The 18,752-nt window shown below is 38.2% G+C and overlaps 1 protein-coding gene across 3 annotated transcripts in view; it reads left to right on the forward strand.

Annotated features, from left to right (window-relative positions):
• The window catches only part of PLCZ1 (phospholipase C zeta 1), a 114,253-nt gene that overhangs the window by 58,108 nt on the left and 37,393 nt on the right, over positions 1-18,752 (forward strand). The window contains exon 13 of one of the 3 annotated variants that reach the window (XM_072798834.1): positions 8,242-8,384. The exons of the other annotated variants lie outside the window; for them this stretch is intronic. Coding sequence (XP_072654935.1) covers positions 8,242-8,384 — 143 coding nt within the window. The remainder of the gene's footprint in view (positions 1-8,241; positions 8,385-18,752) is intronic. 3 annotated transcript variants of the gene reach the window in all.

An 18,752-nucleotide genomic window follows, 5' to 3' on the forward strand; every position in this document is an offset into this window, starting at 1 on the left:
CCTAAAGTGTTCTGAAGATCTGGCATTTCATGAGATTTAAAGACTCTGATCAGGTGAGTTTTGCAAGAGTTCACTAATTCTATAGCAGGATAAAGTATTTCTTGTTTATACCACCAAGATTTAAAATGAGGGAAAAAGGGATATATATAATTTTTTTCTCACTTTTTCTTCAGGTACTAATCAAATTCAGCTCACTAACTTTGAAGATCAAATCTTTCAGTTTTCAAAATCCCACTCTACATCAGAAATGCACTTTTGAAAGGAAACATTGGATTATTTTATTTCTTGTCCAATTTTATAATGTCTTTAAACATCTCTGGTTCTATTTATTTGTATGCATTATTTGTCATTTACTTTCCTTTAGGATTGAACTGACATATTACTACTACTTTACTATTATTGTTATTAATTTTCACACAATAGAAACTACTTTAGAAATTCCACAGTCAGGGAATGTTCTCATTTAGAGAAGGTTGGGAATGATGTAAGAAGGCAGCTTTGATTCATGCTGTCTAGGTATAATTTTTTTTTTTTAAAGATTTTATTTATTTATTTGAGAGAGAGTGAGAGCAAGCATGAACACAGTGAAGGGAGGGGCAGAGAGGGAGGGAGAAGGAGAGAATCTCAAACAGGCTCCACACTGAGCAGAGCCCAAGGCGGGACTCCATCTAATGATCCTGAGATCTTAGATCATGACCTGAGCTGAAATCAAGAATTGGCTGCTTAACAGACTGAGCCACCAAGGCGCCCCTAGGCATAATTCACTTGCAGGAAAAAATAGCATTGGTGAGTGGAAAAAAACTGAAAAAAGGGCTCGATGAACCCCTGGGCTGTGACAGCAAAAGACTTTTTTACCTTTTTGATTCCTAGTTGAAATGTCAGTTCCTGGGGGAGGCCATCCATCATTCCTTAGACCAGGCCATGTTCCTTGGTGTATGTTTCCATACAACTAACAAAATGACAGCTAGGAATTGACATTGCACTACAAGGTGGGCCCTGTCATTGTTAGGAGCTGGTCTGACAGTTGCAGTTAGACCATGGTGTCCTGTTGTACATGACCGGCTTCATAGAACAACACTAGACAAGACCACTCTGACCGTGACTGAACACATGGGTATTGTCCAAACTCAGAAATGCAAAACATTCTCCCATCTTGGCTGACATGAATGACCGTTGATTCTTTACCAATTATACCTTTTATCCTGATTCATTCTTTTTATCTTATGGGTGAGATTTATTTCAATCATAGAATTGCCCCTACTCTTGACATCATCCAGTGCAGAGAAGAACCCTACTTCCTTGAACTTCCCCCCACCCTCCGCAATCATCCAACACAAGCCTAAATCCAATATAAGTGCTTTTCAACATCCTTTTACGGACGTTCCATTCTGTATTATGTATATAGTTCCGTGTTTATGTATCTCCGTATTGCAATGAGTCATAAACCCAACTCTGTGTGTTCCTGGGGGTCTTTGGCTGGAGAGCATTGACCTAAACTTGGCTTTGCTTCTGTAACATGTGTTACCTAATAGTGATCTGTGTAATAGGAAACTTTTGTTATGTTGTTACATTGATCTTTTTTTTTTCTGCTTGTGGTTGTTTAGGACCTCAGGAAACAAAGAGCACTATCTCCCCATTTAGATTTATTATGACTTTCATTTGGGGGATGGTGACCACTGGAGGCCACTGATGCTGGTTGCTGAGGAATAAAGTTGCCCCATCTCTGAAAGAAGTGTGGAGAAACTCCCTGTAGTCACAAAAAAAGAAGTTGTTATTTTAATTTTGGGTGTGGGGAATGTATAGTGATTTTGAGGGGTGTAGACAATGCACCCAAGATAGTGCCTCTGAGGGTTGCAGTTAAAACCTTTATGCAAATTTCAAGGGATATTTGGGAACCACATGGTAAGAAGCTCATGCTGTGGACTGGTATAGAGAGAATGGAATCACTCTCAGTGAAGCCCCTATGATCTTGGACAATGAACATTTTATTGGGGGAATATGTGAGTTTCATTTTTCAGGAGTTGGTAAGACTCCAGAGTTTAGGTGCTACATAAACATTTATTAAATTGCATTTATTTCAAAGTAATAACCTTCTGGCAATATTTGTACCAACAATGGATTCTTACGATGCATTTTGGATTCTTAGGCCATACATTTGAGCTCTTTGTATAATCAGAGCAAGCATTTTTACCAGCCCCTAGAAATTTCCATTTCACACATCAAAGAGGTGGATTAAAGTGGAATTTGAACTTGATTAGAGGTTGGAATCTATGTGTCTTGTATAGTTACACACCAGCCCAACACCTGGTGGTAGTGAGGAGAGAATTGATGTTAAATGCTTTACAAACCTACACATTTTCAGCAACCAGTGTCCTCTTTGTACTTTCCATGTATATACAGTTTAACTTTCACACTTTCAGTCATCTTTCCTGTTTTTCTCCCAGGGCAGTTACTTTTCTAATGTGATACATATCTGCAGCGTTAGCAGTACCTAACGTGCTGAATATTAACCTAACTCCTTTCAGCAATCGTCTATTTTATTGTTAATGAGATAGCCCCAGAAACATTGAGTTGCCTAAGATCTACAATAAATGCCAGAATCTAGGTTACTGATCCAGGGCAGTCTGGGAAAAAAATGCTTTGATTACATCACACAATATACAAAAATTAGCTCAAAATGGATTATAGACCCAAGAGTCAAAATATGAAATTAAAACAAAAACTATAAAATTTTTAGAAGAAAGCATATAGAATATCTTTGTAACTTTGGGGTAGGCAAAGGTTTGTTGGAACATTAAAGCATGACATACATAAAAGAGATGGAAGGTGGTAATTTAAAAAAACTTTTGTTTTTTGAAATATGAAAATGAAAAAGCAATCTTCAGAATGGGGGAAAGTATTTTTAACATATCTATCAAAAGATTTGTATATACACCATGTAAAGAATACTCACAAGTCAATAAGACAACTCAATAAAAATAAGCAAAATATTTGAACATTCACTTCCCAAAGAAAAATATGTAAGTACCCAATAAATGTATAAAAAGATGCTTAACATTCATCCTAGTCATTAGGGAAATGGAAATTAAAAATACCATGAGTCACCAATAGAATGGCTAAAATAGAATAAAAAGGGCCATACAGATGTTGGGAAGGATGTAGAAACTGGATTTTTTATATATTGCTGATGGGAATGTAAAATGGTACAGTCATTTTGGAAACAGTTTGGTAGTGTCTTGTAAAATGGAACATATACTTACACATGACTCAGTTACTCCCTGAGTATATAAACATAGACCCACACATGACTCCTAGATATTTACCCAAGAGAAATGAAAACATATGTCCACACAATACTTTATATGACTGTAGATAGGAGTTTTATTTATAATAGCTACATATTGGAAACTACCCAAATGTCCATTAACAGGTGAATGGAGAGACAGATTGTGTTAGATCCATATGATGGGATACAATTTAACACCACAAAAAGGACTAAACTATTGAAATATGCATAAGTATCAATGAATCTCAAAGTCATTATGATGAATAAAAGAATATAGACAAAATAAGTACATATTGTGTGGTTCTATTTATTTACAATGACAGAAAGGGCAAACTAGAATGACAGCAAACAAATCAGTGAAGGGGGTTTGGGATGGAAGTAAGGCTGGATTAAAAGTCCCAAGGAAACTTTTGGTAGGGATGGATATGTTTTTCTTGATTGTGGTGAGGCTTTAATAAAAGTATATATATATATATACACACACACACACACGTATACATATACATATATACATATATGTCAAAACTGCTGAAATTGTACATTCAAAACGTGAGGTTTATTGAACAAAAAAGTCGAAAAAAATATAGACTCTAGGAAAATCATAGTGTCACCACTAATCTGCACCAGTGGTACATAGAAGGTTTACCTGACTCATCTGTGACACTATGTTCTAACAGTAAAGTTAGCCAATCCTGTAATCAGATCGGGTGATATAAGCTTCCTGAGATTGGGGGACACTAGATGGAGTGGAGTGCTAAGCAGAGAGTGCTATTCTAGATTCTGGGGTGCTGGATGTGAGAGAAGCTTGCATGGAGTTGCTTGTACAATGTTTGTGGCCAGCTCACATATACTGAACACTACTCTTTTAACCAATGAACACTATTTCTAATATCCCTTATGCTAATTGACATACTCTAGCTACAGGCAGGGATATTTGAAGCCCATAAAATAGTCACCTTTGGGATGTATATTCCTCATTAGAGTTTTTTAAATGTTAACTAATCTCTTCAGGAGGTCTATTAAAATTAATTTATGCACACACACAAATATACACATGCACCACATATATAAGCACACATACATGTGCACACACACTCATATGTATGTATTATGTTTTTTATTCTGAGGTTAATGAATTATGGATATTTAAAACAAAACAAAGGATAGACTTGTGCTTGAATTTTTTAGATCTATTTGAAATACCCGAATAATTACTTTTGTTCTTAGTCTAGACTAGTGGTTTTCAACCTATCTGCACACTGGAGTCCTTCAGAACATTAAAAAAATATTTTCAGAGATTCTGATAAAATTGGTGTGGCATTGCTTGAGCACTGGGATTTTAAAAAGCTCTTCAGTTTACCTGAATGCAGGGCTTTCTAAGTATGGTCCTCAAACTAGTTCAATAGCATAATCTGAGGACTACTTAGAAATGCAAAGGCTGTGAGGAGAAGTGTGCCAGGGGATCGAAGAGAGAGAAATGAGCTCAGTGTATGTCCTTCTCTGGTTCTTCCCAATGAGGTCACCTTGGAGTGGTGGCGGTCCTCAGTGAGACTTGCTTCTCTGGGTTTCTGGTCTGTAAGGGAGTCAGAGTCAGAAAATAAAATGTCAAAGAATTAAAAGAAATATTCTGATTTTCTTTTATATTCATTCAAGTGTGGAGCATTGTAGGAATAGAAATCAGCTTCCAGCATAGGGAATGTTAAAAGTAAATTAAATGCTACAACATATTTTTTATATAGTCTGTTTACTCGGGATTTATATGTTTCCCTCTTTGTCAAGGTATTTGACCTGATTCCAAATTCTGTATTAAAACTTACATGATCAGAGATAACATATTAAATGATCCATTGAGAAATGAGGGGGCTAGCACACAGCAATAATGAGTAAAAAAGCAAGAGACAATCAATTGAAAGCCTAACTTAATTCAACAAAGTTTTTGGCTAGATGGGCAATGAAGATTGAGCCTCTGAACTAGAAATGGATTGTTACAGGAGAGACAGTAAGTAACAAATGTGCTGAGAACTAAAAACAAGATGCCAGCATTATTTTCTCATTAAAAGACAGTGAATGAAGTGACAGTTGTATTTTCTTATTAAAAGATTGTGACGCAAAAACAGTTTTTTGAAGTGATATATGTTAATTATGTAAAAACTATAAAGTTATAAATCATGATACACCATGGTATCAAATAATCACTTTTATTCTTTTTTTGTATTTTGAAAAATAATCCAAATCTCCTTTCGCTCATTTCTCTAGAGCTGTGCTGTCCCATAGGATTGCTGTGAGAGAATTATTCTGTACCTCTTGCTCAGTAGGGAAGCCACCAGATGAATGGGCTTATTCATCACTGGTGATGAGGCTAGTGTCACAGGGGAACTGAATTTGTAGTTTTGTTCTATTTTAATTAATTTAAATTGATGTAACCTTATGGGTTGGGTCCTACCCCAACCCATGGGTATAGCTCTAGAATGCTGGCCTCACTTCTGCCTTTCTTGGTTTCAACCTTCCTCCATTATGCTGACTCATACACCATCCGTTATTCCACAGAAAGGACATGATGTTAATTATTATGTCATCTTCTCTTATGTGTCTCTTCCCAGCCCTCCTCATTCTATCGTGGTCCAATCCAATAAGACAATGCATATCTTATTTGGATGGCACTTAGCAGTTTATAAAACGTTTTCATACACGTTGTTTAATTTTATCCTTACATATATGTATCTATATAACTATAAAATGTGTTTTTTTAAGTGATTTTCCCATGTGAGAGCTTTCTGATTTGACTGAGTAAAAGAGTACATTTAAAAGAATGTTTGACTGACGATATAAACCTTGGTATTTTGGAGTATTACAGAAAAATATACTTAAAATTGGTCAGTGATAATGTAAAAGAATAGTGGATTGGACGTGAGGAGATCATGTCTACCACCAATGATGATGATGATAATAATGGTGATGATAATAGTAGCAATAAAGACATATATTGTGTACTAACAATACTCCAAGTGTTGTGCTAAATGTTTCATACGCATTAACTAGTTTAACCTTGGTAGCAATCCCTGGAGATTTTGTAGATAAAGACACTAAAAGTTAAAGAGGTTAAGAAATGTGTTCAAAATAATATTTTGAAGTCTTTGGTAGGCCCTTTCCCTCTCATTGCTAATTTACTCCTTTTTAAAAGGAGGTTTCTGGACCAAATAATCTTTAAGTTCACTTCCAGTTCTCAGTAACAAAGACAACTGACCTGTCCAAATCAATAATTTGATTTTTTGGCAGTGTCCATTCTTTGTGTTGAGTGTGTGTGTTTTGTGTGTAAGTTTTGTAATTGTGGAAATGTAGCAATCAGGCATAGGATAACTTTTGAAAAACGTTATTCCCCAAAACACTTTCCTTTTATGTTGATCTTGTTTTAAAGTAGCATATCTCTATTTATTGTTCTGTTATGTACTGAATGTTTGCATCACCGCAAAATTCCCATGTTGAGGCTCTAGCCCCCACTGTGATCGTATTAGGAGGTAGGCCTATGGTAGGTAATGAAGATTAGATGAGGTCATGAGGTCAGAGCCACCATGATGGGATTTGTGCTTTTATAAGAGGAGGAAGGGTCACAAAAGCTGTTCTCTCCACCACATAAGAATGTAAAGAGAAGGTAGTATTCCTCAAGCCAGGAAGAGAGCTCTCACCAGGAATTGAATCTATTGGCACCCTGACCATGGACTTCCCAGCCTCTAGAATTGTGAGAAACAAATGTCTGTTTTTTAAGTCTTTCAGTCTGTGCTATTTTATTCTAGCAGCCTGAGCTAAGACAATATCCTCTAGATCTTGCTGAGAATAGCAGTTATATCTGTGTGTGTGTGTTTGTGTGTGTGCGCCAACCCAGTCTGACCCCCTTTATTTTAATTTTTAAACATTATTTCTATTGAAGAGTAGTAGAAATACAATATTAAAGTAAGTTCAGGTGTGCGATGACATAGTGATTCAACATTTATATACATTAAGCGGTGATCACTGTGATCTGTCACCATACCAAGTTGTTACAATATTGTTACTACATTTCCTATGCTATATATTGTTTATTTTATAACTAGAAGTTTGTACCTTTTAATTCCCTTTCCCTATTTTGCCCATTCTGCTACCTCTCCCCATGAATTAGATTTTTAGAAAGTGAGGATAATTTCTACCAAACAGATTTATTATAAAGATTAAATAAAATATGTAACATGTTTACTACTGTCCCTGACACATAATAAGGATGAAAAAAATAGCAGTAAGCATAATTGAAAGGGAATATAGCCCAGTGATTAAGAGGATAAATTCTGGCACTTGGTTTCTTAGGTTTATAGCCTCTGCTACCTACTTGCTGTGGGACCTTGGGCAAATAACTCAACTTTTTTTTTTTGCTTTCTAGTTTTCACATCAGGGGAATCAAGATGATGATCATTGTTAGAAGGATTAAATTAACAGATGTATGTGAAGAATTTGAGACAGTGCCTGAAACATAAGTGCCATATATTTATTGGCTATTGTCACTGTGATCATCATGTTTGCATTAGCTTTTTTTTTTTCAAAAGGAGAAGTTGCTCTGATTACTCCCCTGGAGTTTCTCTATTATTATTTTTCTCCTGTGTCAAATGATTTTTTTTTTTTTTTTGGTCTCTGTTCACATTTGTAATTGAAAATCTATGAAAAAGATTAGTCAGAATTTCTTGCTCGGCCTCCCTCTGCACTTGTGTGTTCTGATGAGTGAGTAGACGTGGATCAGAGCAGGGACAGGCCTTCAACACTTGTCTGCCGGCAGCATCCCTGGACAGCAAGCATAGCCTTGGGGTTTGAGCGCTTCTACCCAGAGAGTGACAAATCTCCCTCTGTGGGCTGGTAATGAGTTGATCTGCAGCGAGAAGAGCCTCGCAGAAGGGAGATGACTTACACTAACTAACATCTGTGGGCTTCCCCAGCATGTAGGTCTTGTCTTCAGTGTTTTGGAAGATGGTGGTCCAGTACTCCTGGCTTCCTTGAGGAAGGCTGCAGCCCTGATGTTCCACGAGTGGCAAGTGCTAGTGCTGCTCCTGTCCTGTCCCCCTGGAGTAATTTTGACGCTGTAAGTATGTAGGTCAGGCTCCAACTAGTTCCCAAGAGATGAGCAAGGTTTTCCTCTCAAATGTTCTTCATTTAAATCACCTCAGTTGGTGCTTAGTAAACTGGTAAAGTGGCGAAGATGTTTTCTTAGATTCTCCAACTCTCCAAGGAATTATTATCAGTGGGGAACTTTTTCGTGAATAGAGATCTATTATAGAAACATTTTATGTGTCTTTCTTCTTAAGAAATAACATCTTTAAGGTGATGTTCTGTAGAGGACATTATTGAAGGGTATGGTTGTTGTTCTCTCAAATACCACTATGCACTAGTCCGTGAGAGACATAGGAGGTTACAATAATGAGGAGGTGGAGGGGAAAGTTTCTGATAAAACAGCTTGAGACTGAGAGACAGGATTTTTTGTTGATTTTTTAAAAGCATAATTACCAGTAAAAGATGCTAGATATTAATTTTGATGACATCAGAAATCTGATTCTCTCTTGGGTGTTATCTCCTAAAGGTAGACCTTAGCTAAATACTTTTTCCATCTCTTCTATTCCTCCTCAGGATCCAAGTGCATCCCAGATCCCCACCCAACTCCCCACCATGTACTGTTGGCTAGGACTGTACTGTTCCTTCCTAGGAAAGGAATCTGGTAGACTTGAGGGTGAGTCCCTCATCTTCAAGCAAAGTGGGATGGTAGAAATTGCATGGACTTGAATTCAAGCCAGAACTGGATTTGACTACTGGGTTCAAAAATATGTCTTAGCTTTCTTGAGATTTCTTTCTCTCTCTCTTTTTTAATGGAGATACCATTGCTTATCATGAGTTTTTTGAAGACTAAATCATGTACTATGGTAGAGTAGAGTGCCTTATGCATACAGATCTTCAGCAAATGTTAATTCGTCCCCCCCCCCCCCCCCCCCCCCCCCGTTTCTCACTACAGGAGTTCATGAATAAGGAGGTTGGCGAAAGCAAAGGCAAAGCAAGGCAAAGGCAACAATGTCTGAAGATTAAAAAAAAAAAAAAAAAGCAAACTCTGCCAAATCCTGGTTGTCTGTTTCGTATTATCTCTTTATTGATATTCTTTATTTAGTGAGGTATCCTCCTTATAGTTTCCTTTAGTTCTTTGTATGTGATATCCTTCAGCAACTTGAGCATATTTAAAACCTTTTTTTTTTTTTTTTAAGTCTGTCTACTAACTCCAATGACTAGGATTTCTCAGGGACAATTTCTATTACTTTCTTTTTCTTCCCCTGTGTATAGCACATACTTTCTTGTTTATTTGCATTCCTTATAATTTTTTGCTGAAGTTTGGACATCTTGAATATTATAATGTGACAACTCTGGAAACCAGATTTCCCCTTTTCTTTGAAGTTTGTTGCTGCTGCTTCTTGCAGTAGCTGTTTGTTTAGTGAATTTTCTGAACTAGTGTTTAGTAGTTTGTATTCTTTATTGTGTATCTTTACTGAAGTCCCTGTTCTGTATACTTGGTGGTCAATTAATGATTTGCCAGAAATTTCCTCAAACTACTGGGATCCATTTTTTTTAAGTTTAAAAAATCCTTCTGGTCTTGGTATATGGGCTCTGTGTATATGTTAGGAGATGCCTTCAACGCTTAGCAAGAAAGCTAAACTTTGCCTTTGCCTTCACTTCTTGTTGCATGGAGCCTGGAGGTCAGCAAGGGGTGAGACCTTTGTGCCTTTCAGTGGTCTTATCTGAACGCGCTTCTGCTCTGGGCATGTGTGTGGTCTTAGAGGTTTCTAGGGATCTATGAAAGCTTTTAAAAGCCCTTGTTCTCCAAATTATCTCATTCCCTAGCCTTTCTTTCTAGGCATTTCAGTTTGTCTACTGTTTGCCCAATTATTATATCTTATCCCCAGCAGCAGGGCTAAGACATTTGCTCTTGAATGTTTTCAACAAATGTTCCCTGGACAGCCACCTCAGCCCTGGGAGAGTTCTAATTTAGGTGAAATAAAGACAAGCCCTTAGAGCTAGTCCTTCAGGGAACACCAGACAGGTCAAAATAACCACAGTTCATTTAAAACAAGATCTATTCTGCTTCCTCCCACATTAGGAACCTATACCAGGAATGTGAGCTACTGTCTTTAATGGGGCCACTAAACTGGGGAGTGGGGTATAGGACTAGGGTAATTTAAAAGCCACAAAACTCTGTTATCAAAATTTACTTTTCTTTTGATTAAGCATCCTTTTTTTTTTTCTGTAAAGTTTGATTTGTTTCCATAATTCCAATAAAGTTGGTTTTGACAGTTTTTCCACTTTATTTGCTGTTTTTGGGGGGATTTGTGAAGAGATGGATCTTTGGAGTTCCCTACTTCATCATTTTTGCTGCTGTCCCTCTCCACCAATGTTGTTAATATCTTGTATTAGTTGCAATAATGAGCCAGTATTGATTCACTATTATTAACTAAAGTCCATTCTATATTCAAATTTCTTCAGTTTTTTTCCTAATATCATTCTTCTGTTCTAGAGTCCCATCTAGGTTACACATTACATTTACAAGTCATGTCTCCTGAGGCTCCTCTTGGCTGTGACAGTTTGTCAGGCATTCTTTTTTTTTGATGAACTTGACAGTTTTGAGAATTACCAGTCAAGTATTTGGTACAATATATGTCAATTGGGTTTGACTCATGTTTCTCGTGATTAGACTGAGGCTATGAGTTTTTGGAAGGAAGAACTCAGAGGTCATTTTCATCAAATCTTACACACTGTCAACATAATTTTTCACTGTTGATATTGACCTTCATTACCTTTGAGTTAGTGTTTGTCAAATTTCTCCACTGTAAAGCTATTTTTCTTCCCATTTTCCATACCATCTTCTTTGGAAGGAAGTCACTATGCCCAACCCTCATCTAAAGAAATGGTAGTTAAATTTCACCTTCTAGAAGGCAGAATAACTGGATAAATTATTTAGAATTCTTCTGCATTGGAGATTTGTGTCTTTCCCCCTGTTTATTCATGTAGTCATTCATATCAATACAGACTCATGGGTAACTATTTTAAACTTTGGGCAATTAGATTGTACAATATATTTTTTTTTAAAGATTTGTTTGCTCATGAGAGATACAGAGAGAGGCAGAGACACAGGCAGAGGGAGAAGCAGGCTCCACACAGGGAGCCTGACGCAGGACTCGATCCCGGGTCTCCAGGATCAGGCCCTGGGCTGACGGTGGCACTAAACTGCTGAGCCACCTGGGGATCCCCTACATTATACAATCTAATACTTCTTGCTCAACCTATCCCAACCTTAGTCACTGGGAACTCTTCCAGTTGACTCCATGTCCTAGGGAATATCTTTATCCCCATCACCACATTTATTTCAGCAGGAGGATCCCTGGCCACAGATCCCTTACCTGAGGCTGTGCTTGATGTCTATAAACAATAGGAGTCTAGTGATGATTAATGTTTTTGCCATCTAATCTTGAAAACACTGTCTTTCCTCAGGTTTAAATTTTATGTGTTTTTCTTCGTTCTTTATTTTTTTTTAAAACATTTCTACATTTTTTTTCTTTAAATTTATTTATTCATGATAGTCACACGGAGAGAGAGAGAGAGAGACAGAGATACAGGCAGAGGGAGAAGCAGGCTCCAAGCACCGGGAGCCCGATGTGGGATTCGATCCCGAGTCTCCAGGATCATGCCCTGGGCCAAAGGCAGGCGCCAAACCGCTGCGCCACCCAGGGATCCCTTCTTCGTTCTTTAAAAAAAAAACCTTTTTTGGGGGGAGAGAGAGAGCGTGCAAGCGTGGGAGTGAGTGGGGGGAGGGGCAGAGGGAGAAGCAGACTCCCTGGACAGCAGAGATCTCATCCCAGGACCCTGGGATCATGACCTGAGATGAAGGCAGACGCTTAACTGACTGAGCCACCTTGAATAGTATTTTCTTAGGTTAAAGTCTCTGGTATTGTTTTTCCTTTTCTTGTTTCCATATTCTTATTCTTTTCAGATAGTTTCAGCTGGGTTTGTAACTTTGTATTCAGCTTCTTCTTTTGGCTTCTTTACTTCTCTAGCTCACGGAGGGACAACATTGTTTCCTGAACCCCAGTGCCTTTTTCCCTTTGCCCTCTGGCCCAGATATTTGTATTTCTAACTTTCTACTCTCAAAGTTTTGCCTTGAGAAAGATGAAGTCAGTGAGTTTCCATGTTTGTCACACAACCGCTTCAAATATATCTTGACTATCTTGACCCTTTTGAGTAGGGCAGTCCCACCTATAAGATAATATTCCTCTTAGACCAACATGTGTTCCAGGTCAAGTCTTCACCGGTAATCATCTTGTCTGACTTCCTTTTAGTAAGTTCTTCCTTTGCCTAATTTTCCTTTATTAGAGTAGCAGTTCCATAAATTTTCCAAATATGTTTTCCAAATATGCCACCCACTTGGCAATACTTCTATTCTGAATGTCACACAATAGTTCTTGCAGTCATTTGCCCCTATCTTCCTGGGATTTCCCCTTTCAAATCTGATCATATTTTCTTTTTTAAAGATTGATTTATTCATGAGAGACCCAGAGAAGCAGAGACATAGGCAGAGGGAGAAGAAGCAGGCTCCCTGTGGGGTCCAAGCAGGACTTGATCCCAGGACCCCGCTATGATACTCTGAGCCAAAGGCAGATGCTCAACCACTGAACCACCCAGGTGCCCCTGACCAGATTTTCTTAACCACTTTTACTGCTCCATCCTAGCTTTTAAGGGATGATTTGCCAGTTTTTCTTGCAAAACGCTGTTGCTTTAAGAGGAATCTTTTAAAATTTTTTCTGATCTTAGTTCTCTCCAGGATGTCATTATACTGCTCTCTAAGGCATTTCCTCTTTTTATCTGATTGATTTTTTTTTAGGTACCAGTCTTCCTTTCTGAACTGGTAACAACTGAAATATGTTGCCCTTTTCTATCACCTTCCTTCAGAGAAGTTAGACTTGAGCGTTGTCACCTTTTTAACTTTGTAGTTCTTTTTCCCGGCTCTTAGCGTTTCATTTCTCCATCATATCTGCCCAGCCTATGTTTTAAGATCTCAATATTTCTTTTAAGGAAATATCTTTCTCATTACTACTCAGTTTGACATCTTCTATTTTACTTTCCTTCTTCTATTACCCTTGTTCTGATGGTAAGAAATAAGGCACCTATTTAAGCTACTCCAATTTCTTCTTGATTCCTGGGGAAAATCAGAATTTCAGAGCTATAGGCTGACAGGGCCTTTAAATTGCTTTCTCAATTTTGGGGCATTTAATAACATCAGTCAGTTATTTTTCGACCGTAGCCTAGGAAGAGGGCATATTCTCTTTATAAAAAGAGTCCTCAGTCCTTTTGATTTAAATATTAATACAATCAACATTCTTTTGTATGACTGCAGCCATAGTTTGAACCTCTGAGCTCTAATAACCAGAGTTTCTTTAATGATCAAATGCAGAGTCTACCTGAGACTGTTTTGTTGAAGTAATGGAGGTCTAATGGGCACACCACATGAATTTAAGTTTGGTTTTGTCTCCTCCATTGCTCTGTCACTATAAGTTCATTTCAAAATAGTGCACATACACATACAGAAGAACGCAATTTGGGGTAGGTGATATAGTAGGCATATTAGTGTCTGGAGCTAGGAATTTTAAGCTGTAATTCCACTAAAATTTGTAGCACATTTTGAATTCAGCCACTATTCAAATTTCTGTCCTAGTATTAGAGATCTGGCTAAGAAATCCATTAAAGAAAATAGCCAATCTTCTTCTTCTTCTTCTTTTTTTAGGTTTATTTATTTACTGAGAGAGAGAGAGACAGAGAGAGTTAGAGAGAGAGCATGTGCATGTGTGCACATGTGGGGGAAGAGAGTGAGAGAAGAGGACTGCCTTCTGGGCTCAGTCTTAACAAACCATGAGATCACAACCTGAGCTGAAATCAAGAGTTAGATGCTTAACTAACTCAGGCTCTCTGCCAATGTTCTTTTATCACCTAATGCTTACAAATCTTATTTAAGAAAATTAAAAAAGGTTGCCTTTCCTTATAGTCTGTGTCATTCCAGGGACTAAATCTTCTGTGGTCTGTATTCATGAATGCCTAAGGTTTAATGCTACATCCTTTTAATGTTAAAAACCAGTCATTTGATGCAATATAAGCCATTACAAACTACCAAGATTAATAAATTCACATGGCCTACACCTAACAAAGCCTAAAGTCTAAGCAGTGTGTTTTGGTCCCCTGAAACTTCTCTGTCAATGCACGGATGGCCCCAACATTATTTATGAAGAAAAAACCTTAGATTTAATTATTTCAACTAAAATATTTTCAGAGCATACAAGATCCCATGCTAGGAAATAAAATATATCTTAATTTGTGCCATGTGTGTTGCAATATGAGGGCCGAAATTGCTGAACAATTGCTTTAGTCACTAGCCTTGCTCCCATGTACTTTCAATTCTTCACTTTAGGCCTGGGTAATATATAAATGGTGGAAACCTCCCAATAACCCATTCCCTCTGGGAATCAAATCCAGACCTTGAACTATGCTTGCTGGAAGTGGGTCTCTGCTACCACAGCTACTTAACTGTTATTGGTAACTACATTGTATCTGTGATCTTCAAATTCTTTCTCTTTCTCTTTTTCTTTCTTTCTTTCTTTCTTTCTTTCTTTCTTTCTTTCTTTCTTTCTTTCTCTTTCTTTCTTTCTTTCTTTCTTTCTTTCTTTCTTTCTTTCTTTCTTTCTTTTTCTTTCTTTCTTTCTTTCTTTCTTTCTTTCTTTCTTTCTTCTTTCTTTCTTTCTTTTTCTTTCTTTCTTTTAGATTTATTTTTATTTGTTTGAGAGAAAGAAAGGACCATGAGTGGGGGTGGGGGCAGCGGGAAGGGCAGAGGGAGGGTAAAGCAGACTCCCCTGATGAGCAGGGATCCTGATACAGGGCTCAATCCCAGGACCCTGGGATTATGACCTGAGCCGATGGCAGATGCTTAGTCAACTAAGCCACCCAGGCACCTCTGATCTTCAGATTCTTGTAGCTTGTGCTTTTTGAGATGTCTTACTTTTCTGTGGAGGTTTCTTAGGAATTTTTAAGATCAGAATGATGGTTTGGGAGGGGGTTGAGGAGGTGGCCAATTGTCAGGTTCCTCATATCCAATAACAATACCTTTCTTGGGGTGCTTGGGTAGCTCAGTCCGTTAAGTGTCTGATTCGTAATTTTGGCTAGGTCATGATTTCAGCCCTGTGTTGAGCTCTATGCTGGGTGTGGAGCTTGCTTATGATTCTTTCTCTCTGCCCTTCCCCTCCTAAAAAAATATCTCTCTGTTTCTCACACACATGCACATACACACACATTCCATTTAAAATTTCATTTGCCTAGAAAGTTGATGCTATGATGAGACATTTGAATGTTATTACTCTCTAATGATATAATAATCCCTCCCTTTCCCATCTCATTAGACTTCTTGTAGGGAACAAATAAAGTACATTTATAAAAAAGACTGAAGTAGCCTTAAAACATTATATCGATGAAAATTAACATTAGGGATCTTGTGTTTTTCTTTCTTTCTTTTTTTTTACCTTGTGTTTTTCTTGTTTGCTGGTGTGACATTCAGTCATTTCTTTTGGCAACAATCACAAATACTTATTGGGCATCAATTATGTGCCAGGTATTTGTGGGGCTGAAACAGGAAAATAAAAGAAGACCCAATGTGTTTGGTAGCTAGCGCTGCCATAACAAAGTATCACAAAGTGAGTGACTTAAACAATAGATATTTATGTATTTTTTGTCTCATTGTCCTGGAGACTAGGAGGCTGAAGATAGGGGTTGGCAGGGTTGCTTCCTCTTGACAATTTGTTCTATGCCTCTGTCCCAGCTTTGGGGAGTTTTTTTGGCAGTATTTAGTGTTCCTTAGTTTGTGGGTGCATCACCCCAATCTCCACCTTCATGTTCATGTGATGTTCTTTCTGTGTATGAGTTTGTGTCCATATTTCCCTCTTTTATAAGGACATCAGTCATATTGGATTAGGGGCCTACCTTATTCTAGTATGACCTCATCTCAACTAATTACATCTGCAGGGACCCTATTCTAAATAAGGTCACATTCTATGGTGGGAGTTAGGAATTCAGCATATGAATTTTGGGGAGACATGATTCAAGCCATAAAAACTACATCCATCTGCCTAAATTTAAAAGTTATAAATAAAACTAACAAGCTGTTAAATACAATATGCTTTGTTCTCCTATCGTGACAAATGCATCTTCATAAACACCTGGAAAGACAGGTTTTAATTTAGAATTCTTGAACTTCTTAGAGATTGTTGTCAGATTATGGTGGCCTGAAAAGGGCTGGCTCCTCTCCTGGAAACTTTTCTGTGTCCTGCTTTTTCTTCCTGCCCTGATCTGTCTTTTGCTCTGGATACCTTATGCACATCTGTGGACACTCCAGCTGACACATTCAAGCTGCATCTATATACCCTGCAGGCAGCCTCCCTTTGGCCACCATTAGGGTCTATGAATTGCTCATGCTAGTGATGCAGTAGATGAATGGGCCCTTAGAAGAAGCCTGCAACATCTGTTCAAGCAGGGAGTTCTAGGGTCCTGGTACCAGAGATGTGGTCTAGAATGAGGGTTCTGGGTGTGACACACAACCAGAGGAAGGAAGGTTCTCTATGGTGAGGGCACCAGAGCAAGGATCCTCTTGCTTGAATCTAAGCCTGTACTGTCAGTGAACAAAACTTCTTTATAGTCTTAGGGTTTATTTTTTAGTGAAAGGAGACAAAACATAAATAATAAATAAAAGAAGTAAATTGTATAGCATGTTCAAAGGTGGTAGGTGCATAAGAAAAAAGTAGAGCAGAGGGGAAAGGATCTGGTGTTTATCTGGGCAAAGGGCAGTTTACAACATTACAAAGAGTGGTCAGTGTAGGCCAGACAGAGCTGGAAACATTGGATCAAGACTTGAAAAAGGTCAGAGTTTGGCAAGTGGATTTACGAGACAAAAGCACCTTTTGGAAAGAAGGAGATATCTGATAAAGAATCCAGGGTTCAGGCTCCCTGCATGAAACCTGCTTCTCCCTCTGCCTGTGTCTCTGCCTCTCTCTCTCTTTCTCTCTTTGTGTCTCTCATGAATAAAAACAAACAAACAAACAAACAAAAAAACAACCAACCAAACAGACAAAAAAACAGGGCAGCCCGGGTTGCTCAGCGGTTTAGTGCTGCCTTCAGCCCAGGGCGTGATCCTGGAGTCCCGGGATAGAGTCCACATCAGGCTGTCTGCATGAAGCCTGCGTCTCCCTCTGCCTGTGTCTCTGCCTCTCTCTCTCTCTCTCTCTCTCTCTCTCTCTCTGTGTGTGTGTGTGTCTCATGAATAAATAAATAAAATTAAAAGAAAAAAAAAAGAATCCAGGGTGGAAGTGTGCCTGGAGTGCTCAGGGAACAGAAAGAAGGCCAGTGTTGCTCGAGTGCTGTGAGAATAGGAGGATGTAATGGGAGTTAAAATCAGAGTAGCTTATGGGAAGCTAGAAAACACAGGGCTTTTTAGGTTATTTTAAAGGTTTGGGCTTTTACTCTGAGATTTGTGGCTCCTGGAGAGTTTTGAGCAGATGAATGACATGATCTCTCTAGCTTCTGTGTTGAGGAAAGAGGACAGGGTAAACATAGAAACAGGGAGACTATTTAGAAGAAGGTGATTGTAGTAATTTGAGGTAAAGATGACAGTGGTAACTTGAATCAGAATAGTAATAGATGGAGAATGATAAGTGGTTGGCTTTGGGATATGTTTTAAGGTAGAGCCAACAGGAATTTCTGATGGACTGAATTTCATTCAGAGAAAGATAGGGGGAGGGTATCAACAATTACTTCACGATTTTTGCTCTTTAAAACAGGTTTGAGGGGAAAAGATCAAAAGTCTAGTTTTGGACATACTGAGTTTGAGATATTAGATATTGAAGGGGAATATTCAATAGGCATTTGGATAAGTAACTCTAGAATGTGGGTAGGGGGATCTGGGCTGGAGTTATAAAACTGGGAATCTTCAGCAAACAATGTTATTTACAGCAATGAGAATAGATGAGATCATTAGTGAAGGATGATGAAGAAGAGGACCCAGGAATGAGCTCTACTCCACGGCATTGGAATTTGTGGAGAAGATGATGCTCCTGTACAGAAAACTGAGGAGTGACCAATGTTATAGAAGAAAAGCACAAGAGGGTGTGGGTGTCCTGGAACCAAGTGAAGAAGGAATACTGAGGAAGACAGAGTTACTGATTGTGTCAAATACTGCTGATAGATACGATCAGATTAGGGCTGAACATTGATTTTGGATTTCAATTTAGCTGTGGGCAAGTCAGTAGAGACCTTGATAAAAGTAGTTCTGGTGAAGTATTGGGGATAAATACCTCCTTGAATGGGTCTGAGAAAAAAATGCAAGCAAAGAAAC

Source organism: Canis lupus, chromosome 25 (genome assembly GCF_048164855.1).
Source record: "Canis lupus baileyi chromosome 25, mCanLup2.hap1, whole genome shotgun sequence".
NCBI lineage: Eukaryota > Metazoa > Chordata > Mammalia > Carnivora > Canidae > Canis > Canis lupus.